Here is a 24,908-nt window from a genome sequence, read left to right on the forward strand (position 1 = left end):
CACATTCTTAAGCAGACCACAGTATATGTCAACTGTTGCTCTAGCACTGCAAAGCATCTTCTGCCTTACTTTAAAAGGGCAGCATCCTGAGGGAAAAGGTGGTGGGGAGCTGATTGCAACTGTTACAATTAGCAATCTAAAAATAAAAAGTAAAAACTACTAAATTCAAAACAGGATACTCCTCAGGAACTTGCAAAAAACTATAGGTGATTTTTAAAAAGTACTACAGTGAAATATTTTTTATGTTCATTTCCTGCTGTTAAAGTAAAACAGAAGAACAGAGCTCACTCTTAAGAAATACTGGAATTGGGATCACAATGCAACTGGCAATACATTCAACCAAAACACAGTCCAGCTCACTTTTCCAGCATGTTTGCAGAAGTATAACTTACCACTTGGAAACCAGGAGCCCAGTTTTACAGCACAGCCACCACCGATGGGAACCGTCCCCGTCTGTCTCTAGAAGTTCAACAACACGTTCTTGCCACTTCCTCTAACCTGGTTGTTCTGTTCCTACAGAGGAAAAAAATATCATACTTAGAAAATGCTTATACTATTCAAAAAAAATTCTTTTTGCCCATTTAGTTCCATGAATCATCTCAGCAGCAGGTCAGTTGAGCACCAGTGCTGTCTCCAGGGAGGGGTGGGGGGACAAGGGCAGGAAGCAAGTAGTGCTGCCCACTTTCAGTGGCAGCTCTCCTTGAGCCAGCTTAGTTACACCAGAAAAATCCCTGCCTTCACTGCACTTACTCCTGTGTTCATTCTTCAAGTCATATAAGGATATTTCTAGAAAAAAAAAGGAAAAAAAAAAAAACCACATTTTTTTTACACAGACATCATTAGTCATTTTTACATAACTAGCGAGCAGAAAGGAATTTAAAGTTCCCAGGACCTAGAAGTTATAAAGCCACAGAAGTATACTTTGCCTATATGTTATTCCTGTCTTCTAATAAACTGCACAGGGCCTACATACACTAGTACAGGTACTACACAAGGAATAAGCAGAACAGTAAGAACTTGCACAATTCAAGTATCAAAACTGATCCATTGTCTTTATCTGTGATAAGTATTCCTAAAGTATTTTAACCTCAAAACTCAGTTCCTGATAAATATGTATGAGTAATGCCTACATACATTTCTCACATCTTCTGTTATTTATTTTAGTTTATTTCAGTAAATGTGTATCTCACAAATATATAAGTGTTTGTTTCCTTGGCATTGAAATGACTGTCATCTTCATGGCAGCAGGCTTGAAACCACTGGCAAAGGAGGAGGAGGAGACCAGGCAGAAAGTGTGAGGAAGTGAGAAAGTTTTGATAGTGGTACCCCAACTTCCTTTCAAATGAGGAAACTAAAACCAAAATTCTGTTCTGCTACTGAAACTAATTTTTTTGATTCAGTCCCACATATGCTCAGTAGCAATAACAGGGAAAAAGACTCAGACACACAGAAAAGCTGCAATACAAAGTTCATCCTCTCTCAGCTTAACCCAGTCTGGGTTTTTTCCCCCACAGACTAAGTCTGAGCTTGTTCCAGCAAGCAGGTCCTGCCTGAAATACCCTAACAGATGGGCTCAGGTTGACATGAGCCAGATGCTAAGAATATCTGGTATTTAAATGATCAGGGCTTTATCACCCATTTCCATTGATTTCAGCTGAGTTTGAATAAACCTCAGTGAGCTCAGTCTGTTTGCATTCACCTTTGGAACTCCTTCCCAGCTGCACTCCTTACCCAGCCCTTCCACGTGCTCTGTCATTCTACTGGAATGCTTGTTTCCTCACCATTTTGGTTACTTGGAAAAGGATATCCAAGTAAGAATTAGTCACTGCTACGTGGTTTGATCATCAACTAGTTCTTAAAAGAACCCCCAGTATAAATGTATGCCTTTACATCAATAAATAAATCATAAAGTATCACAGATTGGATATTAACTATTTAAGTCAATAATGACTAAAACCCAGGTTATATTGCAAATGAAAATCATCTTACTAAAATATTTTATTCAACTCACTGAAATGCTAACTAATCATTATTAGTCATAACAAAAATTCGTTGAATGAAAAGCAACAAACTGAAACCAAAGTTGTACTGTCACAGTTAAATTATTTCTACATTTATCTACCTATAAAACCCTTATTATGTTGTCTCCTTCCATGAAATAAAGCATGCAGTCTCAAGACCTAAAAACTTTATCAAAGCCCTTTAAAGCATTTTTGTATTGATTACATTACAAGACTATGCTTGTGGCCTTATAACCAACCATTTACAAGGCAGTATTATTTAAAAAGAAATAAAATAAGGATTTATTGCTACTCTTGCTGAGCATCTCAAAAACACATTCCTTTTGTTGTGGGTTGAATGACAACTCAGATTTCAAACAGTATTTATTTCTGCATCCCACAGAACAGAAGATGGGACAAAGCTCCATCACTACACTTAAGCAAATTGTGATGCAGGACACAGGAGAATGAGCCTGAAAATTAACTCCTTAATTATCTTTACCAGAAGGCCCCACAAGCTACTGAGCAGAGCAAACATAGACACGTCCTGCAGTGCACACAGAACACTTGTAGCACAGGGGCACTTCAGGGCAGTTCAGAAGCTGCCAGAAGCAGCCACCTGTATTCAAAGAAACTTCTCACCTTTCTCTGAATTATGCCAGTTGCAGCCTTGGTAATCTTTGTTATTTCTGTTTTTAACTAGAATACTTTATTTATTCACTTAGTTTTATGCCTAGAAACAGAAGTTAAACACACCCTGTTTGTTCCTTCTCTGTAATTACAGACCAGAAGCTACTTTTAATGCTGAAATGAGGATTACAGAACAGCTGTTAAGAGAGGAACATTTTGGCCATTAGCTGTGAAGAAAGCTTTTAGGAAAAGTGGTATGTGTGGCCCTGTGTCACATAAGAGCCAGCTTTGATTTTGTTTCTTCTTTAAAGCACCAGCAGACCTGAAGCCTCTGAACTGCAGGGCCTGTGCTGTAAAATTCAAAACAGCAGCCTGGTGCTACAGAGGAGAAAGTTCATTTGATTTTTATAAAGATGCTACTGCAAATAGGCTACACAAAACAAAGAGATTTGAAGGACATTTTTTGACACAAACTCCAAGGTACTGAGGTAATGCAATGCCTCGGTTAGAAAAGGAACAGCAGCCTCATGTTCTATTCAATTTTGCTGTTTACCTTTGAGGAACCTAGACAAAATTGTTCCACTTTTTACACCTTAATTTTACTAACTCTGAAGAGGTAACACTCAGCAGTAGCAATCTACACATGGTGTGCAGGAAATATCATTACAGCCTGTTTGTGCTATCCTGTGTTATACTTGTTAAGCAAAGAACACTTCTAAAGGAAAGACCCAATGTACAGCTTTCCCCTCTGCCAGGACATATGGAATACTCTGCTGCTTGGCACCACGAGACAGAGCATGGACCCTGCTCAAGGAGTCTCAGGAAGATAGGATGGTGTAAGAGGCAAAAGACAAGTAACACCAACAGTTATTTAAAGGGATTTTCAAGTCTCTGGAGAAAACGATGATCATGATTTTTATTATGAGATAAGAGTGTTATAAAACTCCTAATTTTATAACACAGCATTTTTTTTCCCAGGTGAAAATGTTGTGGGTTTTTTTAAATAAGGGTAGGAGAAAATCCCAGATCAACGTCTTTACTGTTTTCAAAATGTAAAATATAGAATTCATTTTTTCAGCAAACACAAGACAGACTCTTCGTGAATTCTGCCATAATGACCCAAGGAAGAAGTTGCACTTCCTCATTGTGATACAAGATGATTTAACTACACAGTGGTTACAAACTATTTCACACTGTAACATCCTGTCAGCTTAGCAAATAATCATCTTGAAACTTTGCAGATGCTGCCTTAATAGATTATCTCCCTACTCATGCAGTATTCAGTTCCTCAAATGGCGCTTTAAAGAGACTGCACTTAAGAATTTGGATGTTGGCTGGGCTTTAATTAGGGAAGAAAAGAGCGATCTCTGGCTCAACCAGGTACCAGTTTTCACCTGAAAAACCTTCTTGGTTTCAGTAGGGTCTGTAACTGCACTTTAACAGTATGCCCAAGCCTTTGGAACTGCTCGTGAGCTCAGCTGTTGCTGAGAGAGCAAAAGAACAGCAGAACGCGGCGAGTGGCCGCGCAGTGGCCAAGGCTCCCTCGGTGCCAGCGAGCACAGACCCCACACCTCAGCCCCGCACAGAAGCAAACAACCCTAACACCCATCCCACAGGCTGCTCTTACACACCTCCATTCCCAGGCTGATTTTGTATCATTATAAAGCATTCTTTGATTTATTTCTGTATAGAAAAAGTCCCAAATCACATCTGTGTTACAGAAGCCCTGCCAGATGCTTAGTGCAGTTTGACTATTACATTTTATTATCCTAAACCACTGAACAAATCGAGGTAGACTGGATCCTTTTCCAGAAAGATAAAATGGAGCTTCAACACAAACAATGAGACTGAGGGAGCAATCACTGGGTGAAGTATTTCACCCTATGTTTTACAGCCTCCATAATAAGTCATAATCAGAACAAGTAATTTTGATAAAATCCATAATGTTAAACCCAAGCCAAAGTTGTAACACAAAAATAAATCTAAGGTTTCATTTTAGAGATTTTACTGTAAATTCAAGGGGGATACTGTCTTTTTTTTAATTTAAGAGCAACTGGTAATTACACAAATACCCACCTTAACAGAAAACGGTGATCATCACCTCTAGGCTTACACCCTAAACTAATTAGCTCTCAACCAGCACCTGCTCTTTCACTTAGCACAAGCCATGAGAACATAAATACCCACATACATTAGGGAATGAAGTCTCTTCCTTGTTTACTCTTAATGGTGTTGACATTAGCTTCATTAAGAAAAATTTAAGAAGTTTAATGGCTGCTTTACAAGAACCCCCAATGACCCTAATTGCTGCTAGTAATGGCTTCTGGAAGCACAAATAGCATGTTAAAATGGCCATTGGAAACCTGTATTGGCTTACTGTTTTCAGAGTGGTATTCTACATACCCGTTTTTCCATTCCGCATTTCTGGATAGGGGGAAACTGTCAAGGTGTGGTGACTTTGGCAAATACTGGTTTTAATGTCAACCACTGTAATGGAGACTTTTTTCAGAAGTACTTAGTACATTCTTCTTCCATCTATAAGGGATCATAAAAAACCGTCTGGATAGGACTTCAGCATTTGAAAGGTCAGGATACCTAAACAAACAAAGAAACCCCTTCAGCACAAACACAACCACCCTATCCCACTGTTTGCTTATTTATTTATTTTCGACCTAGATACAAGCAATGAACCCTACTAGAAACTTTTTCTCCTGGAATCCTACTTGCATAAAAATAATACTGAAAATTTTTCTTATTTATCCTCAAAATATATTATAGCTACAGAATTTCTTGATGGTACTTTTTCTTAAGGTGAGTGCTTTTTAAAGTTCCCAGGTCCCTATTAAAAAAAAAAAAAAAGAGAGAAAACAGAAAAAAAAAAAAACAACCCCCTCCTATCATGAATCTCAGCAGAAAGCAGTAAGGCAACTAATGCAGGTACAACTACATCTTATTTCCCACTATGAAGAAATTTTCATATTGCAGTGGCCAGCATAGGACATTTTATTTCCCATAATAAACCAAGAACACTTCAGAATCAAATCACAGGTTTTAGGTATATTTATGTGGATTCTCCCATCTTATATTTGCACAGCACCTATCACATCATGGTCTTGGGCCACAACCACGGATGTCAGGCTCTCAGCTGTACAAATAAAACAGAACACATCTGAGAAGAGGAAAACAGACTTCTGTGCTGAATCAAATTCAAATATTACAGTCCATATTTACTTTGTGTGTCCAAAAATGCTTTCTAAGTGTCTCTGCCAGTTCTCAGCAATTGTGTTGACCACATTCTCACTGGTCATGAAAGAAGTCTCAGGCTCTCTCTTCAGTGTGGTACTGGGTTGTTGGTGATGATGTTCCCCTGTTCTAGGATTTCCTTCATCTGCCACTGGCAAACATAAGATCCTTGCAATAACGTCTGCTGTGCTATATGTATTAAAGCATTTTAATCCCTTAATTAACTCGTTATAAAAATACCATAACACATCCTACCAAGATTAGAAGCAACTTACCTATTCAGCAGTAAAAAAGACAAAAGCCAAACTTCTGCTGATATTTCAAGTTTTCCCTGATATTTAAGTACCTCCTTCAGCAATTTAAAGCCCTATTGTGCTAAGAAAGTGCAAGCCTAAAAGGATCTGAAATACTCCATACTAGAGCAGTCAGCTTTTGACTTTTGAAAGCAAAAGACCCAAAGTTCTCCATTCACGCGGCGGGCAGAATCCCACCCCAATTCTGAGGCCTCGCAGCTTTGCCAAATCCGCCTTTTTGTAAGCCTAATAAACTTGAGAGAAAAGATTTATGGGCCCGAACATTTATTCGCTGCTCCCAAGTGTATCAAGTGGTGTCACAAGAGATGACAAATAACCATTGTACGGGAAACGTTCGACGCTTTTAATTTCGTGCTCCGCGGAGCGCGACCCCCGAGCCCTCACCCTCCCGGGGCATCTCCCCTGCCGGGGCGGCCTCTCACCTGCGGCCGGCGGGAGAGCAGCGGGTCGGGGCTGGGGCTGGGGCCGGGCGCTGCTGCTCCTCCTTCTCTTCCTCCTCCTTCTCCCGCCGCCGCCCGAGGTGTCTCTGGGGCCCGCGGAGCCTCCCCGGCGCGCCGAGGGCGGGACGCGCCGCGGCATCGCCCCTCCTGCCTCTGCCTCCTGCGAGAGGGACGCGGGCGGGACCTACGGGAGGCATCGCCTAAGCCTCGCCTAAAGGGGCTCCCGGCCTCCCTCAGCTCTGCTCCCCCTCGGGGTCAGCAGCACCCCATCCCGCACCGCTCGGGGAATGTCCATGTGCCCTCCCCATCAGCATCGGCGCTCTACGGGGGTGCAAACAAATTTCTGCCCTGGGCTCTGAAAAATATGAAGGTTTACAGCCAGCTTTTTAAAATCTGGCTACTGTCGGGGTGCTCCTGGCAGGACTCCCCACTTCCCAGGCTGCGCCCGGGGACAAGGGACCTGAGCCTCACCGCAGCCATCCCACAGCTCCCGTTTCCCATCGCTCCAATTACTTGAGTCTCCTCAGACTGCTTCATACGAGTTTCATTGGGCTGGCAACGATTCCTCAGTGCACTGAGCCTTGAACACACAGCTGCTAATTCAGACCGAGCCTGGCTCTACCACACATTAAGTCCGATGCAAAGCTCATTGGAAACAATAGAAAGAATCGCCGATTTCTGTGGGGTTTTGGATTAGGTTTATCAGGGGAGCTGTTTGTTAGTCACGCAGCCCGTGGCAGGCAGGTGTGTGCCCGGCTACCTACAGCTGCAATGTATTAGTCATCCATGGACTTACCATTACTGCAATAATACCTTAGTAACTAAATACAGTTTTTATTTTTGTCCTGGCATCCAGCTGGTGCTTTCCACACTCCGTAGGCCCGAGCAATGAGCTTGAATTGCCTCTCTCGGATGGACCAGCAGTTCAGTGCACACACCACAAGCACAACAGCTTTATGTGGCTCTCAAAGCTCCTGTTCCAATATTGGTGGGGAAATAGGAAAGGCTCTGCTGCCTAAGACTGCCCAGCCATCAGGATGCTTTGGGGCAGTTAGGGCTGGGAATCTTGGAAAGGAATTTAAATGCAGTTTCAGCAATGTGGGACAACATATAAGGGATGCAGCTGAAGAATTGGTTACATACCTGAGGCACAGGATTGGGCAGTGAACTGGACTCTGCTCCTTTGATGCCTGCCCTGTGACACTTTTACGTGCAGTCTTGAGCAAGGTACTTAATAATATCTGGGTCTTCCCATTCCTGTTTTGGACGTTGTACATCTAGAAAGTACTAGGAAATTATTGGAGCATCAGATGAAAGCAGTGCATAGGCTATTCAGACCGTTTCTTAGGGGAGAGAAGAAGAATAATCTTCCAGTACAATGATTGTTAAAAAGAATTCTTTGTCTTCACTGAAAATTAGATTACAAGATTTAAATCTGCAGGAAATGGAAAATACATTGTTCTGCTGAGATCATAAATGGAGCCGTTTCAGAACAGATGGACTCAATTTTTCATCAAAAATCTGTGGACCTTCCAAGTACAGAGATTGCATAACATAATTTCTGTATACCCACAACAAATACTTGCTATTCCATGGTAAGATCTAAAATTCTTGCATGGTTCAACATGACTGACACTGTAGGGTTTTTTAATGGCAGTAGTTCCAAAGTACTCCAAGTGCTGTATGTACACTGCTGTGCAGATTACTCTTTAACTATTGGTAATCACTATAACGCATTTTTAGCAAAACAGATGTAAAAGAAAAAAAAAGAATCAAAATATAGACATTAATATCCAGTTAACTGGCTCCTGTATATACTACATATACACTTCCCCTGTTCTTTTTCCTGCTGCTAATGTCTCTCGAGTGCTGTGCAGCTGAAGTACAGCCAGGGCTGGTTTCCACAAGGCAGATGATACCACCCCTTACTGGAGAGCACCTGGCACTGCTGGGAGCCCTGCTCAGTACCACTTACTAAGTGCAAGGTTCTGTCCCTGGTGAGAAAAATTGATCTAAAATAAATTCCCTATGCATATGTGATAGCTGCAAATGTCTGACATTGTGAAAATGTAGCCCTCAACTGAAGGTCCATCTGAAATGACGCTGTCTGAGTTTGAATACAGCAATCCCTAGGGTTGTGTTTGTTTCTGTGAAAGTGTTCTTCATAGACAAGCAAGCATTATTATTTTCAAGCTCTTGCTTAGAAAAATGTCCAGCAGCTTTACACTGATACCTACATCTTGAATGCGTAAAACCAGAGTATTAAAGACACAAATCTAAACTTTCTGAAGAATGAAGTGGGTAACTATATCTAACTCTAATAATTTTAGAGTTTTAGTAAAAATAAAATGCAACACATTAGCTGACAAAAATCTAATAAAATAAAAATTTCAATTTTCTATTTAAATTATTTGTAGATAGGATGTTTATGCCAAATGTATAAGTGTAACCAACGTCATTTATGCCAAATGTATAAGTGTAATCAGTGTCATTTACAAACTCAGTTTCAGAGCATTACAGAAGTCTCTTTTGTTCAGTTCAGATGTGTGCTTCAATGTAAATTGCCATAGTATCCAGGGCCATGAATCATTATGAAATAGAGAAAGATCACTATTTTTTAAAAAAAGCAGAAATAGAAAAATGTAGTAAATTTCAAGTGTAACTCTCATGTGGGGGAGTTACATTTTTCTCTTAGTAAGTCATTGCAGGTTGAATGTGCCTCCAGTATGTGCATATTTGTACCATTCACAGTAGTAAAGTGGATGACAGCATTTGGTCCCAGCAAGTTACTTCTAAATAATTTTATTTGCGAAATGTTTCAACATCAGATTTTCAGTGGCTCCCATAAATGAGTCAGCGAGGACTCAAGTGGATGGTTGCCTACCAAATAAATATGTGACAAAAGCAAATCAGAAATACAGTCATAGCCTCAGAATATATTCTTCTAAACCTTAGGAATAATTTGAAAATTAATATAGACTGTTTCGTGGGTTAGACAATATATAAAGTATATATTGTATATATATATATATAAAGTAGCACAATATGTTAAGCTGTACTTTTAAAATTAGCAGGTAGACTCTTAATATATTCACTCATTTTAAATATTCCATTGACATAATGTCAATTCCATTGACATAAATACTTCCATTGAAGTATTTATTAGAAATTTTGTTTGTTTGTTTGTTTTGGATGAGATTTAGCATCTATTTACTAGTCTGCATCCACACACACTCCACTCTCTTTTAGGCCACTGATCAATTTAGAGAATGAGACAAATAACTTGAGTAAATTATTTGCTATTTCCTGTAAAGATATCTAATAATAGAACAAACCCAACATGCTAGGCACGACATGCTTAGGAAGGATGTAGTAAGACATTATTTTCAGCTGCTTCATTGCCATCACCCTCATTTACAGGACAATATTAGAATCAATTGCTGAAAACCATTAGGTTTATGCTGTTAAATGCAGGAGTACTTTAGTGCATCAGCCTGGCTAAAGAGAAGGCAGAGTTTCACTGCCATTACATGGCTTGTGTTTTTTGGCCCTTGGATCAATTGAACAAATGTTTGGGAATAATTTGCTGCTTTCTATAAATAAAGCAATAAATGCCACGTGTTTGTTTGGGGAAATGAAAAGCTATTCAGGTCTCTTGTCCTATTTGTCATTTCTTTTAAAGTTGCCCAAGACTCTTAACTGACTTGAAATGATGATCATGTTTTCTGGCATTCCAGATTTCATAAAAGTCAATGGGACTTAATACTACAACTGTAATTTCTCCAAAGAAAACTTCAAGCCCAACGTAAATTCACAACATCGTGAAATGATAGAAAAGATTAGGAAAGGCCCAAAAAAGTATGTGACTGAGGAGCTATACAGTGTTTTCTAGAGGAACTGCAGGACTTATGAATTCCAGTCCCACTGGCTGCAGCTCCAGGGCCTGGGCAAGGAGGTTTTGTTTGACTTCTTGGATTAAGACTCAGAAAAACATCTCCATCTCCTCTCCTGTTCATGGTTAAAATTTTTTCTCCTGAACCAGAAAATTAATTATTACCTTGAAAAATCAGTGCCTGGCTAACTGCTTAAACCTTTTACCTGTACTTGCAGGTGTGATTTGGGCTGCACTAAGGGCTATAGACCAGATTTGGTTTTAAACCTTTCTGTATACTCAAGTTGACCAGCATTAAAATGGAACATTTTCTCCTAGAAATTGAATTACTCTCAACAATGACAGAAGATCTGGTCTGGGACTTCCTAGAAAACTGTTAGATGGTCTTTATTGAGAAGTCATTCCCTCTTTTTGTACGTTACACAAGAAAAGAAATAAATGAAAGCAAGGCCACGTTCCTGTCAGGTACCTTAACACTGCAGGTGGAGTTTGACACTAAATGGAAGATGTTATTGATTTAAAGAACACAGAAAAGAACAGATCATTTTATGTTCACAGTAAACGATGAAACTATTTAGCTAACTGTTTTCAATTTGCACCTTCAGTATCTTTGCGTTAGTAGCCAGGAGGGTATATTGGAGAGAAAATAAGAATACTTTGGAAAAATCAGTAAGGAACAAATGGAGCATGTATATTATTAGGGAAAAACACTCTTACATAAATTGAAATACAATTCGAGAACAGAAAGTTCTGAGAGAATGCACTCGGAAACTGCAATAAAGCAAATATAAAAATGTGTGGACAAATAAATCTGGTTAAATCAACATATTCCTATGTACTGAAACCAACCGCAAAAGTTGGATTCCTTCCTTTTCACGTTAATGCTTCAGCTCCCAGATTCCCAGTGCCTGTATTTGCCTGTAGTCTCCAAAAAGTTTGTTCTGTGTTTGACAGGCCATCATGTGACTTTGTTCTGAAGAATTTAGAAGCACTCACATGTATTTGTATAAAGCACTTTGTGTAGGAGAGCAGGTCTGGGGCAGTGTGTGGTCTCTGCCAGTGCTGCAGAGGAGCCAAAGCTGCCTGTGGGCACAGCCAGAGATGCCAGGACAGCTTCTGGCACTGGCTGCTCCTCCTTGGAGCCAGTACCACTCTCATCCCCTCTGCTCTTGACCCCACTGATATTGAGTAAAGTTTTTGGGGTTTTTTTTGGCAACAAAATCCAGTTTTCTCAGCTATCTCCTTAGAGTAATGGGATTCTGTGGGATTTAGGCAGTAGCTCACCAATACCACATAAGTTACCACTACCTGAAAGTGTTATTGTCTGCAAACAAACAATGCTACAAGCCAGGAGTATTCAAACTGCCTTTTACAGCTGGAGTACGTGGCTTAGACACTGCACAGAAGCGATGCACTAGATGGCACACACTGCAGCTCAGACATACTTGAAGTTTTCAGCAATTAGATGGCTTTTTGATGTTATCTTGATGCATACACATTGATATCATAACATCGATTTAGTAAAACATTTTGGGATGAAGAAGATCTTATATAAATAATTACATTATTTTATGTTATTCCTCCCGTGCACTGTGAAAAATTTTGAAAAGGAAAAGGAAACATGCATTGAAGGAAGACAATAGGAAAGATTTCTACCTGCTGTTGAGTTAGCCATTGATTTTTCTAACTGAGTCTTTTCATAGTTACTTATTACCAGGCAACCACAAAGGAGTTTGATTCAAGATCCACTACAGTGAAGAGGGGAAAAAATCCCAACCCAGCCTTGATCAGTCCCTTACTTATTGAAAGAATGAACAACAGTCGTGTTTGGAAATAGGTCACAGAAGGAGGGAAACGCAAACAGCAACCCTTAATGCATAGTCCACCTAAACCACATCATGTTATTTTCATAAGAAAAGTATTTCTTTTTACTCCTGATGCAACAATCTGTACAGACCAGCAAGGTGGACTTGTTTTGTGGTTTTGTTAGTTTGTTTTTGTAAGATGGGAGCTTTAAGTTCAAATAGATATTTTTTTGTTACATTGCCAGGCAGCATAACCAAGCAATTTGTTTATGTGAATCAAGTTTATTTACAGATTTCACTGTCACCAAATCTAGTAAATGAACTTTAAACCTGTGAAAATGCAGCTGAGAGCAGAGATTACTTTCTCCAATAACTATTCAGAAGCATTTGATTGCTTAAGGATCTTTAAGCTCAAGAGTCAAACATTGCTTCATACAGAAGCAACAGTTGTTCTATATACCCGCACGAGAAAGTTTTATTTATTTTAAACAAGGAAAACACTCACCAGGTCTGCCCTCATGGCTCCTCAGACTCCTCCATCACCACACAAAAGCATTCTTTACAAGTCAGTTCTTGCATGGAGCCAACTGCTTTTTTCTTGCTGGTATTTTGCACTATGGGAAACTACCACTTCATTATACAGAAAGATTTAAAAAAAAAAAAAAATCAACCTAGCATCCCAACATTAGGTTGTTGAATAATTTGCACAGAAACTAGCTTCAAATATGGATATAAGAGAGCTAAAAGGACATATTCCTCCTCCAGCCTGCTCAATCAATGGGGTTTATGGTTTTTCTTTAAAAAGCTGCTGTAGCAGCAAGAAATACTCTTCTTAAAGCACTAACAATCTCAATCTCCTTCATGCTTCACTGAGACCTGTTGCACAGGATTTGATAAATGCTATATTCAGCACCAAATCTCTGGGCCAGGAGATTACTCAAGAAGGGAATATATGTACCTATTTAGGGGCTGTAACATAAAATAAATTCAGTTATTCCAGCTACTGTCAAAGTGTAAATAGTGATTAATCAGCTGATTCCTAGAACTTTTTAGAAAATAAAGTTGGATCCACACAGTTTTAAGATCTCTCATGAGTTTTAACATCCATCAAGATGTCAAATGGCTGGCTGCATTTATTTACACTGCATTTTTGAGGTAAGACTATTTTCTAATCAGTTGCTCATGTTATATTTAGGATACATTCATGATGACTCCAGATATAAAATAGAAAAGGTCCATTTTGAAAGTACCTCAGAAAAGTTGCCACCAGCCACTGGACCACTAATTATTTTCTACAGATTAAGTTCTAGCAAAAGAAGTTTACTATAAATATTTAAAAACCTGAGCTGTAAATTCTGAGGAAACAGAATCATGCCATGTCTCTCAAATAGGAAGATTTACTTACAGTTCAGCTTCTTTTCTGCCACAAGGTAGAAGACTGACGAAAAAACCCTAACAAATACACAGCTTTTAACTATAAACACCATTTGAACAATCTTCTTTTTAAATTTAAAAATCCTTAGAAAATCAATTTAATGCCAAACAAGAAAGTATATAAACATTTCAGCTTATTTATATATTTCCAGTGGTCTTTGGCAGACTACCAGTGGCAAGACTACAAGAACTTCCAGTATGTGTCTTCCTAACTGAGCCATGCAAGAAAGGATGGTAACCACAGTTTACAACACACTTCAGTAACATCAGCTGTGCTTCAGGAGCTGCTAAACATGGATTTTAGCTGAAAGTAAATCAAATTAACTCTTGCATGGTTCTACACCACCCTCTCAGTGTGGCAGCTCTGAACAGCTCCTGTCCTGCAGCTCGAGCACTACCCCGAGGCCAAGTTCGGAAGACAAAAAAAAAAGGATCCTTCCACAAGCTGCCTATGTATTGTGAGGGGGAAAGTTGGAGAAAAATCATACATTAAGAACCCCCTTTATGCATGTACATTCTTGCATTTATTCTCAGGCTTACAGACTCTGCTCCAGCTCTCCTGGAAGGAAAAAGAGCAGACCACGGCCACTTGAACAAAGTCAGCTTCCAAACTCCAGGCAGAGGGGCCCAGCACTGAGCTGGGGGAGGACCCAGATACTACAAAAAATGTTACACAGCTCCTCGAGTAGCTGTTTCCACAGTGCTGTGAAGGGGAAAACAGAGTGTCAAGAATGGTGATAAACTGCAGTAGTTAGATTAAACATTTATTTTTCGTATATTCACAAAATCTTCACAAAAGTATTGAAACTCAAAAAGGAATTAGACTTGAGTCAAATACAGAGATGAAATGTACAAGACAAATGAGCAGGCAAACTAAAAGGTCTTGAAAGTATTTTACTTCAGATTGAAAAATGAACAGTTCAACTGTTCCGTTTAAATAAAGATTTGCAAGATATACAGTATTTTATGAATACAATGCTGGTCATTTGAGGCAATGTAAAATGCCTCAATTATTCCTTCATGCTTTTTTTTTTTCTTTTTTTTTTTTTTTTTTTTTTTTTCTTTTAGAAAGATACTGTTTACCAAAAAGAAACTTGAGCAGTCCAGGAAAAGCTATTTTCCATTAAATTTATGAAAACCATAAATTGAGGCAAACCTAAGATTCCCAATGGAATCAAGATTATCTTCCCGCTACCACCACCTTAAAATTATCACATGCTTATTGGAACACTAATATCTGCACCCTAAGAGTACATTTGCTTTCAACAATGAGGGTGATTCTTTTAAAAACACTTCAGTGTGGTAAATGCGATACAGATCTTTGCAAGTATTAAGTTTTGGAACAGTTTTGCTAATAGCAGCTAACAATACTGGATTAATATAATTTATAAATAATTGTTCCCTAAGCGGTGAACATAAGTCTACACATTCACAATAATCTAAAACAAAATAAATACTTGACTATGCATAATGTGGTACAACTTTTACTAGCTTCTATGAACAAAAGATGAACATCTTCTTGATAAAATTATCTGATCAAATTAAAATATGAATCTAAAAATTAAAAAAAATTGTCAAATTAACATCACTTAAGCTTAGTGTTGGAGTAAATGTTATGACTTTCTGTATTTTTGGAATATACATATTTTCCTTTTTGAAGTAAAACACTTTAACACATTGAAAATGTTTATTAATTTAAGTGATAACACCAGTTCTGGTCTTATTTTACTTTAAAAATCATTGCACTCATAAGTGCCCATTAAAGGTTAGGTTGGTCTGTAGTATTCTGTAAATGTAAATGAAAAGAGTTTCTCAAAGCTAACAGTACTTTTTATAAAAGCATCATCTCAGAACCGCTGCATTAAATACAGCCACGTACGCCAAGGACAGACTTTCCTCTTTAACCAAATATGTGAAAGTAAATGCCACTTAACTCTCCACCACCCAAGTGTCCCACCTCCTGTTCCAAGCTATGCCTGTGAGTGCAATTACGATTTCATTCGCAGTCATGGCATCAAAGGTACTGCAACCGAGACTTGTAATGCGACTGAACCACACAAATGTGGAGTTGAAATGAAATGATAACTGGGTCAATGAAGAAATATGATGAGATATGAAAGGTTTGGGTCTTTAAGGCAATACAAAGGATATTTCATTATTTGAAACGGTTGGTTTGTTTTTTTAATAATTAAGTGTAAATATAAAAATGCCTAAGAGGGGAGTGAGAAAAAATATTTTAATTGTAAAATTTACTTAAAGCTTCAACAGTTATCATCTCCTACAGGAGTTAGCAAAAATATAAAAGACAAAAAAACCCAGACCTGGAAGGGGGAGGAAAGGCACAAACAAGGAGGCATGGGATTAAAGCAGCCCAGGAATGCAAACATCTGTAACAAACTGAGTGTTGTTGTTTTGTGTTTTTTAAAACCAAAAAGAAAAAGAAGAAAACAATCACCACCACCAATCAAACGAAAAAACCCCGAGTGGCCCTATGTTCTTTCTTTAAAAAAAAGAAGAAAGGGTGGAGGAGGGACCACTATGGGGAGGAAGAGAAGGATGCAACTATAAAACCCCATTGCCTGAAATGATGGCACTCTAGAAAACAAGGTGAAGGTTACTTCTCTGAGATGACAAGCTCAGTGTCTACACAAAGTACATGTACACTTTATACAAATGAAAATCTTCATTTGCCACCATGAACCTTTCTGTCAGAGGAACAGCTTTTGCAGATCAAATGTTCTATTAGATCTTCCAAATGCCAAGAAAAGAAATTCTGAGCAATATAACTAGAAATGTCTCTTTATATGGATGTTAAGATGACAATTCAGATTATTTTCCAAACTAATCCTGAGAAAAATTTATGTTTACAATTTAAACAGTAATGTTATGTAAAAAGTATTAACAAATCCACTATTACAAATGTCAGTTTTCCTATATGGTCATCTATATATACACAATAAAATGGTAAGTATATGCAAAAATAATTAAAAAATCATGCACAAATTACTTTCACCTTTAAAGGCTGGGTTTCCCTCAAAATACAATTTTTTGCCTTTTTTTTCCTATTTTCTTGTGTTTTATTTGTTTGTTACCACCCCCTAGACACACTGAGTACTACCTCTACAGGTCAGCATGAGCTGATGGGAATTACATTTATTTTACATTCAAGCTTTTATATCCTAAATGACCCTGTTGTAGCATATGACTTATCAAATGAGCAGCCTTTTTCCTCTTAAAAAAATTTTTTTTTCCTTTTTTTCTCCATTTTTTTCCTTTTTTTTTTTTTTTTCTTGTTTTTTTTTCTGCAGTGATCAATCTTCATGTTCCGTTCCGTGGCGAGCTGGGAAAAAAAAATGCAGTTGCTAATCTATGTCTGAACAGTCTGAAGCTCCAGAAGAGATCCAAGGAGTCACTATCAAACTATCCTGTAGCATGAGATCATTGCACACAGAAGAACAGTCATAAAGTAGGCAACTATCTACAAAGGTCTGACAGGGCTGCATCTCTCTTGTGTTTCCTCTTTTTGCCGTGGAAAAACTGATGGTGTGATTTGCTGCCTTGATGTTGTTTGTTTGTGACTGAGGTACCGTGGCTTGAGTTTGTTGGACCTTGGAAGCCTTTGTTGGAAGAGCGAAATAACCGTGCAGATCCATGCTGTAACAGAAAGAAAACGTGGTAAATCCCTGATAAAGGGAAAAAAGGGTGGCAATAACACATCCCTGGTTCTGGGTGATGAGGATGTTCACTTACGAAAACCTTACACTTGAAAAACTTGCTACGGCAGAAGGAGCCTGGCCATTGCTGAGACAGCAGCACAGCACTGCTGATCTTCCACTTGGGTGACTGATAACAAAATGTTCATCTCTAGATCCAAAACTATGCAGGTCCAGAGAAAAGAGCAGAGCACTTGGAATTTTGGAAAGGACAGAACCGCTCTACTGTTTTACAGAAAAGTAAATCCATAATCCAAGACAGCAGAGGAAGACTGCTCAAATCTCATCCAGGATTAATTTTACACCACATCTTTTTAGAGATATAGGGTATCTCAGATTGTGCACATTCACATTCCAGCCTGGAATTAGTTCTATCTAACAACACAAACACACACTAATGGCATAGGCAAGGCCCAGTCTGTAAACTGTCTCATTAGAAGCTAGAGACAGATCATTAGCAAAGAGAAGGCATATCTTTAGAATTATTTTCAGGAATAATATTCCAGAAGATTCCAGACTATTTTCAAACATAAAAGTCCTACACTGTGTCCAAGAACAAAATTTAAACGGAATATATCCAAAGTATATTGTATATAGGGAGGCATATAATATTTCCAGGATACTGAGTTGCCATAGAAGCATTCTTAACATGAGAAATCCCCTAAATGCACAAGATTTGGTAGGTGTCATCATAAAGATATTTATCTATAGGGGGAAATGAGAGGGGATTTCATGTGTCAGCAAAGAATCTTAACCTCCCTTAATGGAAGGCAGCTCAACAAGTATCAACAGCTAACAGAGCAGCCAGAGTTTTAAACATATATTTTAGCTAACTGTCTTTCACTGAGGGTAAGTTCCCAAATTCTACAGTCAAAACTGGACTGACAATGCTTTTTGCAAAGAGGAAATGGGTGCAACACAGCTCTATACTTCTGGCAAATCTAGATGTCCATAAATAAAGTCAGTCCAACTTCACCTGCTTTAGGGCTGGGAAAGCCACAGATGCAAATTCATCTGTGCAAGCTAAAGAAAGAATCAGGTGATTTTAGATAAAAATCAGTGCTGAAAACCTTTTAGTGGGGTAAAGGGGAGGTGAAAAACACAGCATTTCCTTTCCAGAACAAGCTACCCTTCCATGGGGGACATGTGTAATATTCAAATAATCTAAACAGATGTTGTTTGCAAACATTCCACAAACCTGAGATTTGTTCGTGTTGCTGGATGTATTGGCTGTTTGGCTATTTTGTGTTTTCCCACTTGACTGGGAGGATTCCAGTGACACTTCTTGTGACCCCACTCTGTTTGTGGTAGACTGACGACAACTCAGTTGTTTAGAGGTTTTGCAAGGTGTTCCATCAGAATCCTTCAGGAAAATGTAAAGTATTAGTGAGTTTTTCTTAAGAGTAAGTTTCTCTACAAGTGACTTTTCCTTCAAAAATAAAGCTAACAGTGGACAAAATTTAAAATATCTTTAATAGATATTAAAATTCTTTCGATCCAGAATTTTTATTGAGTAAAACAGATTTAAAAATTTATTGATGTGTGATTCTGATTTTGAGATCTGCCTTTTATTTTATTTTTTAAATAGAATTCCCAAACAGACTTTTTTAAAGCTTTTTGCTTTTTTTGTTTTTTTAAAGCATGTGGCTTGGAATTACCAGTCCTTTTTTTTTGTTTTTGAAATACCATTTTCCCAGAGAAAAGAGAGCTATGGAACTTAATATCTACTACATTTACTCTCTACATGTATTGTGTCGAAACCACACTGCAGCTTATATGTGTAGAAATTGCATAAGAGTTAACATCTTATGCAAGTTAGGATTCTGGATGAAATAACTAACTAGGACTCCAAGCTTCCCAAATGTATTCTGTGGCAATCCAAATCGGGGGGGGACAAACCGAAAAGAAATTAAAAAAAAAAAGGTCAGAAAACCTTCAATACTTACTACATCACTAGAGCTGGACAGTGTAGATGATGATGATGATAAAGGACCTGATGAAGAATTTGAAGAATGTTTACTGAGTGTTTCTGAAGTTTTATTTCTAGGTTTTCCCAGTGCTTCATTCTCTTCAGCAAGGTTATTGTTGCATTTGTCTAGCTGCTGAGTATCTACTATCAAGGTTACTCCATTGCCTAGCAAAAACAAAACAGAAGCATCACCACACATTAACTGCTAAAGTATGTTGCCTTGGGTTTTTATAATATACCCACTAAGACACATAAAGCCTGTTACATCCTGCAGGACATGCACACCAAACACAGGCAGACACATGTGAGGGTCTCTGTGTGCACACGCTGCAGGCAGCACCTCGCAGAGGGCGTGGTGGCTTCCCAACAACATCATTAATGCACACTATGAAAATCTGGGCACTGCCCTTGGTTCAGGATGGAAATTAGGGCAATAACACGCAGAAGAAGGCAGTAACAAAGTTCAGATGGGTTGCTTTAGATTGTCTCATGCCATGCTTCAACAGCATTTAAATACGGAGGTGTAAATTCTGTTCCTATATGCCCAATATTCAGCAACTCCCATTTTTCTTCTGCTGGAGCTGATAGGATCAGAAGAACCCTAAATAAGTCTCATTGCTTTGTACGAATTCCTACACTGAAGATAAAAGATACAGAACTCTGACATCTCACTAACTTCTGCCTTAAATAAGAAAAAAAAAAGAACTGGAACTTAAACCCAAACTAAATCTACAAGACAACCACCGTAACTGTCACCATTACCTGCCTGATACAGGGTTATTTTTATTTTTTTAATTGCTGTTTTATCTCACATAAGACACTTAGGAGTTCCCTCTGATTTACATAACATACATTTGTTGCCCCACTAGCTGTATTTGCATGGAGGTAGCTAACAGGGAGCTAAGCTAAGGATTCCTTGCAGGATTGACCAGCAGTTCTCTGCCATTCCTGGGGGCACAGCAGGGCCACAAGGGCCTGAGAGAAAACAAACAGCCCAGAGCACATTTAACTGACAGGTACAGTGACAGAAATCACTAACATAGGTTTTAAAAACAAACAAACAAAATCCCAACATTGGGGAAAGACTGGGTAGTTGCATCATGTACTCTGATTAATCCTTTACAAGAGAAGACTTGTAGTAGGCAACATTCTAAAATTAATTGGAGACTATTAAAATTAATTTTAGTTTCAAAACTTCCAGACAGCAGATACACCTACACCAAAAGTGGCAACTGACTGCTGAAGTCAGCAGATGGGCAGTGGATTAAAGATGATTTTAAAAGACATTGTAACCAAGTTCTCTGCATAGATTTTGTGTTTCCATTTGTTAAAAACAAAAATAATGATTGATATTTCAGGATTTTCCTGTTTAAAAGGCTTATTCCACTTATATGGTCAGTCTTGGATTAAATATTACTTCTGTACACATATGATATGTTACACTTTAAAATGAAAAAATAAAAGAACGGAAGGTTAGTATTCAGATTTAAACTATCATTCCCAGTAATTCTTTTTAAAACCTTGCCCACATTTAAAGGACAAAGGAAGTGTGACAGTGACAACATGGTAATTTAAATTGGAAGTTTTTCCAAAGTCTCCTTTTGGAAGACAGCACTCTTTACAGAGCTCTCTATTGACCAAATCTATCACAGTAGAATAAAGATGAGGCCATTTTACTCTTGTACAAATCTAACTTTTCTGGATGAAACGATGAGAATACTGAACAAAAAAAAAGCGAATTCCTACTAAGATGCACACATTGCCTTATGTGAGGAAAAAGCAACAATAAAATCTGTATGATCAAAACGTGCAGGAAATTTCCCAATCTCAGCCCAGCTGAGTCAAAACTTACCATTACACGAAGACTCTGTCCTGCTCTGCATTCCCCACTGCTTGGATATCCAGTCTCTGTATGTGGCCACTTCTTGTGTTACTCTAATTATTCTCCCTAATATACTGCAAACCAGGAAAAATAAAAAACCATCACCACAATCAATTTTTAAGACACACAAAAATATAAGCAATTAATGTCTGAGATTTAGACATGGAGAATTTACCTTTCTGTTTCGTTGTTAGGATAATATTTAGCTATTGGGGAAACTGCATGGCTCAGAACAACATAGGCATAATCAAAAGCCTGTTTCACTTGCATGGCACCATAGGAACTCCTCCCAACATCATTACCTTAAAATAAGAATATAAATAAATAAGATTGAAACTGTGGTTATCGCCTTTCAGACAGGAGACAGCAGCATTTTTTTAAAATTGCCTTTAAGCCCCAACTAACTGCAATTACCTGTTGTAGAACAGGATTACTGAAGCATAAATATTTGAAAGAGCTTAGAAGATCTATAGATATTTACATGCACAGAAGTCCAAAACAGCAATTCTCTGGGTAAAAGTGCAATACATGAGGGGAAAAAAATAAAATAAATTACAAAAAATAATTAAAATCCTGTACTGCATATATTACACCTATAAAAGTAGTGTCCTGGATGACATTTTTCTAGATCAGAAATGTGTTAACACTCTTCTTGAAACTGCCCCTGACTCGCCACTTCAGCAGCCACCTGTATGCTGAGTTTGTCTTGTGTTCCTGCACACGAACGAGATGTTTCTGTTTGGTTCTTGGTGGTCATTCCAGCTGTTATCTACCTACAGATATACAGCCATATATCTAATTCTTTGATTTAACTCCACTGGATTAAGGACTCCCCCAACCTTTCTTTCGTACTCCATATGTTAAATCTTGCTTCATGAGGCTACCTGGCTGTAAGGGATCCTCGATATACAGCATTGATGGTCTGTAGCCATCCAGCATGCTTTTCTGCACTTCATCCTTGGCAACGTAAGAGCCACCATCCTTTATTCGGATTCCAGTCTTCAGATAATTGAAGTGACGTCCATATAATTCAAAAAACTCTATTAAAAGAACACCATAGTTGGCATTGGGCATACAGGCATCTTCCCTGGGATGCAGCTATTAAGAAGAGAGAAAAAAAAAATCATTTTCTTAAGACTTCAAGTTTCAAGTGCCTTTAAGTGTCTTCTCTTTTTCACAGCAAACATACCTAAATGCAGTAATAAATAATAATAAAACATAATATATAAAGCTAATATGTCTAAATATAGTATTTTCTCTAGATAAAGCAATTTTGCATCTTTAAATCAAGATGCTATGAAAACTTTTATAAACTAATTACCTCTTAAAAAAAAGGCTGCCAAGCATTAACATTTTTGTATTTGAACTTTCAGTCCAGTAAGTGAACTTCCAGCACTAATGGCTGAGTTCTTGTGAAAAAGCAAAGATATGTGCACCTCACAAACCTGAGTCTGCAATACAAATACAGGCTTCTCATGTGCACAGCTATACCCATGGTTCCCTCTGCTGTTAAAGTATGCAGCCTGAGAAACTATGAACAAAACCAGCTCCTAATTTTAATATAACAGAAAACATGACTTCTTTTCTTTTCCTTCTTGCAGGAGCAAATGGAAGTGCTATTAGTCAATATAAGAAAAACTAGGGTTGGGAGAGATTTCAGTTTCTCTTAAAAAGATACGGCTGTGGCCTTAATTTCTTTTGTGCTCAGCAGGCAACTGCAATAGCATTAGGCAAATGCTGAGCTCCAGTTCCAGGCTCAGGTTTAAAAGTAACTACAATCTGGAAAAGTACAGACTTACAGGCCCATAGTTATACAGTTACATTTAGTTCAGGAAGAAGAATGAGGCTGATAGAGCCAGAAATCACTACTTCGTATTTCTACAGCATTTTCTTCCCCCAGGCACAACAATATAGATTTAGCTCATGCATTTTGCCCTATCAGATTCAAGAGAAAGTTGTAAAACACATTTAGAAACCTAGACAAACAACCACAATTCCATTGCATTCATTAAAGCACGTACAGGGCACATGACCTGGAAATCAAGTGTTATAAAGGACAGCTGCAGGCAACACCAACCTTATGGAGCTTTTTCCAAATAACTTACACAACATTCAAGTTGGTTTAGGATGAATGTCAAGATCATTGGTATCAATATTGTATGTCAGTATCACGTGTATCAGTGCCTGGCACTGATACACCAACAGATGTTCTAAACATCTTTCAGACCAAAAGTATGAAAGAACAGCAGAGAGGTGGGATGTATCTATTTTTAAATGAAAAGGGGGTGCAAAACCACAAACATGATAGTTTAAATGATTAAATTTAAGGGTTGATCAAATTTCTTCTGAAGGTGATGTCCTTATGCCCCAGTGGCACCCACAGATTCCATGGAACTTACCTGAAGGAAACTGACAGCCATTAAAAAAAGACTATAAGAACCGATTCCACCTGTAAATACTTCATTGAGGTCCCTCTGCAACAGGAACTGCTTCAATACTAAAACTAGAAATGGTAATACAGGATATTTCTGAAAGAGAAAAACAAAGATGTTATGACCCTGTGGTGCATGAATACAGTGGATGCTAAGAGAGCATATTGAAACTGTTATATTCAGCCTTACAGCCATGTACAGTTCTAAGCTATTATTTTTAGTAACAGGGGAGAAGCCAAGTGCTCTGCCTGTGATCAATACTGTTATTTACCTCTTCAACTCTGGTGGCAGATATTAACAACAGAAAAAAGATCATAAAGTAAGAATTATTTGGTTTGAATACATAAATACACTTGCTTTTCTCCTACAAATGAAAAGGATTGTAAAGTTAGAACTATGGAGATATCCACACCTGTAACAAAACCCTCCTGCTACGATGGTGGTGATAGACCAAAATGGGCTGAGATTTCTGTCCTGCAAGTACTTCAGATGCCCAGAGTTACAAAAAGCCCTTCAAAATTAGTGAACTCAGACAACATTTTCAAAGGAGCCAAATACTTACCTTTGGATACCCGGTCCTTTGACAGGTTTATCCACATGGATTCCCTTAGAGGTGTGCATACACTGCACATGCAGAGAACATGGACCCTTTGGACAGCAGTGGAGGCTATGCCTCCACCCTGTACACCCCCTCACAGGGGAGGGGCAAAAGAGGCTCAATAATATCACTTTTATGAACACAGAGCCAAAAAGTTCCTTAGTGTCAGAGATGAGATGTGGATCATGATGTCTGTGATTGCAAAAGATTACAGGGAAAGAAGAATTTTGCTAAGAACTTCTCTGCATGAGCCTTATGGTGAGTATTGGGAGCCCTATTTAACTGAAGATCCCCAAATCCTTTTTTTGAACTACTAAGAACTTACAAGCTGAAGTGTTGAATAACAGTGTGTACCAAAATTCAAAGACAGGATTGTTCTCAGGAAACTGAATACTCAAAGAGAAATAGGCATTTCCAAGGCTAATACTGAATATGACACCTCAGTTAGACACTGGAAGTCATGTGGGACAAAATAAGACCCATGAGAATGCCCTGCACATGTTTTATGGAGAACACCAGTGAAGTCCCTTGGCAAGTACACGTCAGGATTTCTCCA

The 24,908-nt window shown here is 38.4% G+C and overlaps 2 protein-coding genes across 4 annotated transcripts in view; both read right to left on the bottom strand.

Annotated features, from left to right (window-relative positions):
- The window catches only part of ADCY7 (adenylate cyclase 7), a 61,781-nt gene extending 53,986 nt beyond the window's left edge, over positions 1-7,795 (bottom strand). Inside the window, exons 1-3 of one of the 3 annotated variants that reach the window (XM_027646776.1) lie at positions 6,610-6,708; positions 5,034-5,225; positions 393-513 (exon numbers count right to left, since the gene is read on the bottom strand). The gene's annotated coding sequence lies outside the window, so the exon portion shown is untranslated. Of the gene's footprint in view, positions 1-392; positions 514-5,033; positions 5,226-6,609; positions 6,717-7,770 lie in introns of those variants that run through there. The other 2 variants (XM_027646777.1, XM_027646775.1) reach the window with 2 other exon arrangements.
- Positions 7,796-14,782: 6,987 nt separating this feature from the next.
- The window catches only part of TENT4B (terminal nucleotidyltransferase 4B), a 42,714-nt gene continuing 32,588 nt past the window's right edge, over positions 14,783-24,908 (bottom strand). The window contains 7 exon segments of the mRNA XM_027646792.1: positions 14,783-17,412; positions 18,670-18,834; positions 19,418-19,605; positions 21,293-21,396; positions 21,498-21,624; positions 22,207-22,420; positions 23,722-23,850. Of these exon segments, the coding sequence (XP_027502593.1) occupies positions 17,233-17,412; positions 18,670-18,834; positions 19,418-19,605; positions 21,293-21,396; positions 21,498-21,624; positions 22,207-22,420; positions 23,722-23,850 (1,107 nt within the window). The 3' untranslated portion in view covers positions 14,783-17,232.

This window comes from Corapipo altera, unplaced genomic scaffold (genome assembly GCF_003945725.1).
Source record: "Corapipo altera isolate COAL_440 unplaced genomic scaffold, ASM394572v1 62, whole genome shotgun sequence".
In the NCBI taxonomy this organism is placed as follows: Eukaryota; Metazoa; Chordata; class Aves; order Passeriformes; family Pipridae; genus Corapipo; species Corapipo altera.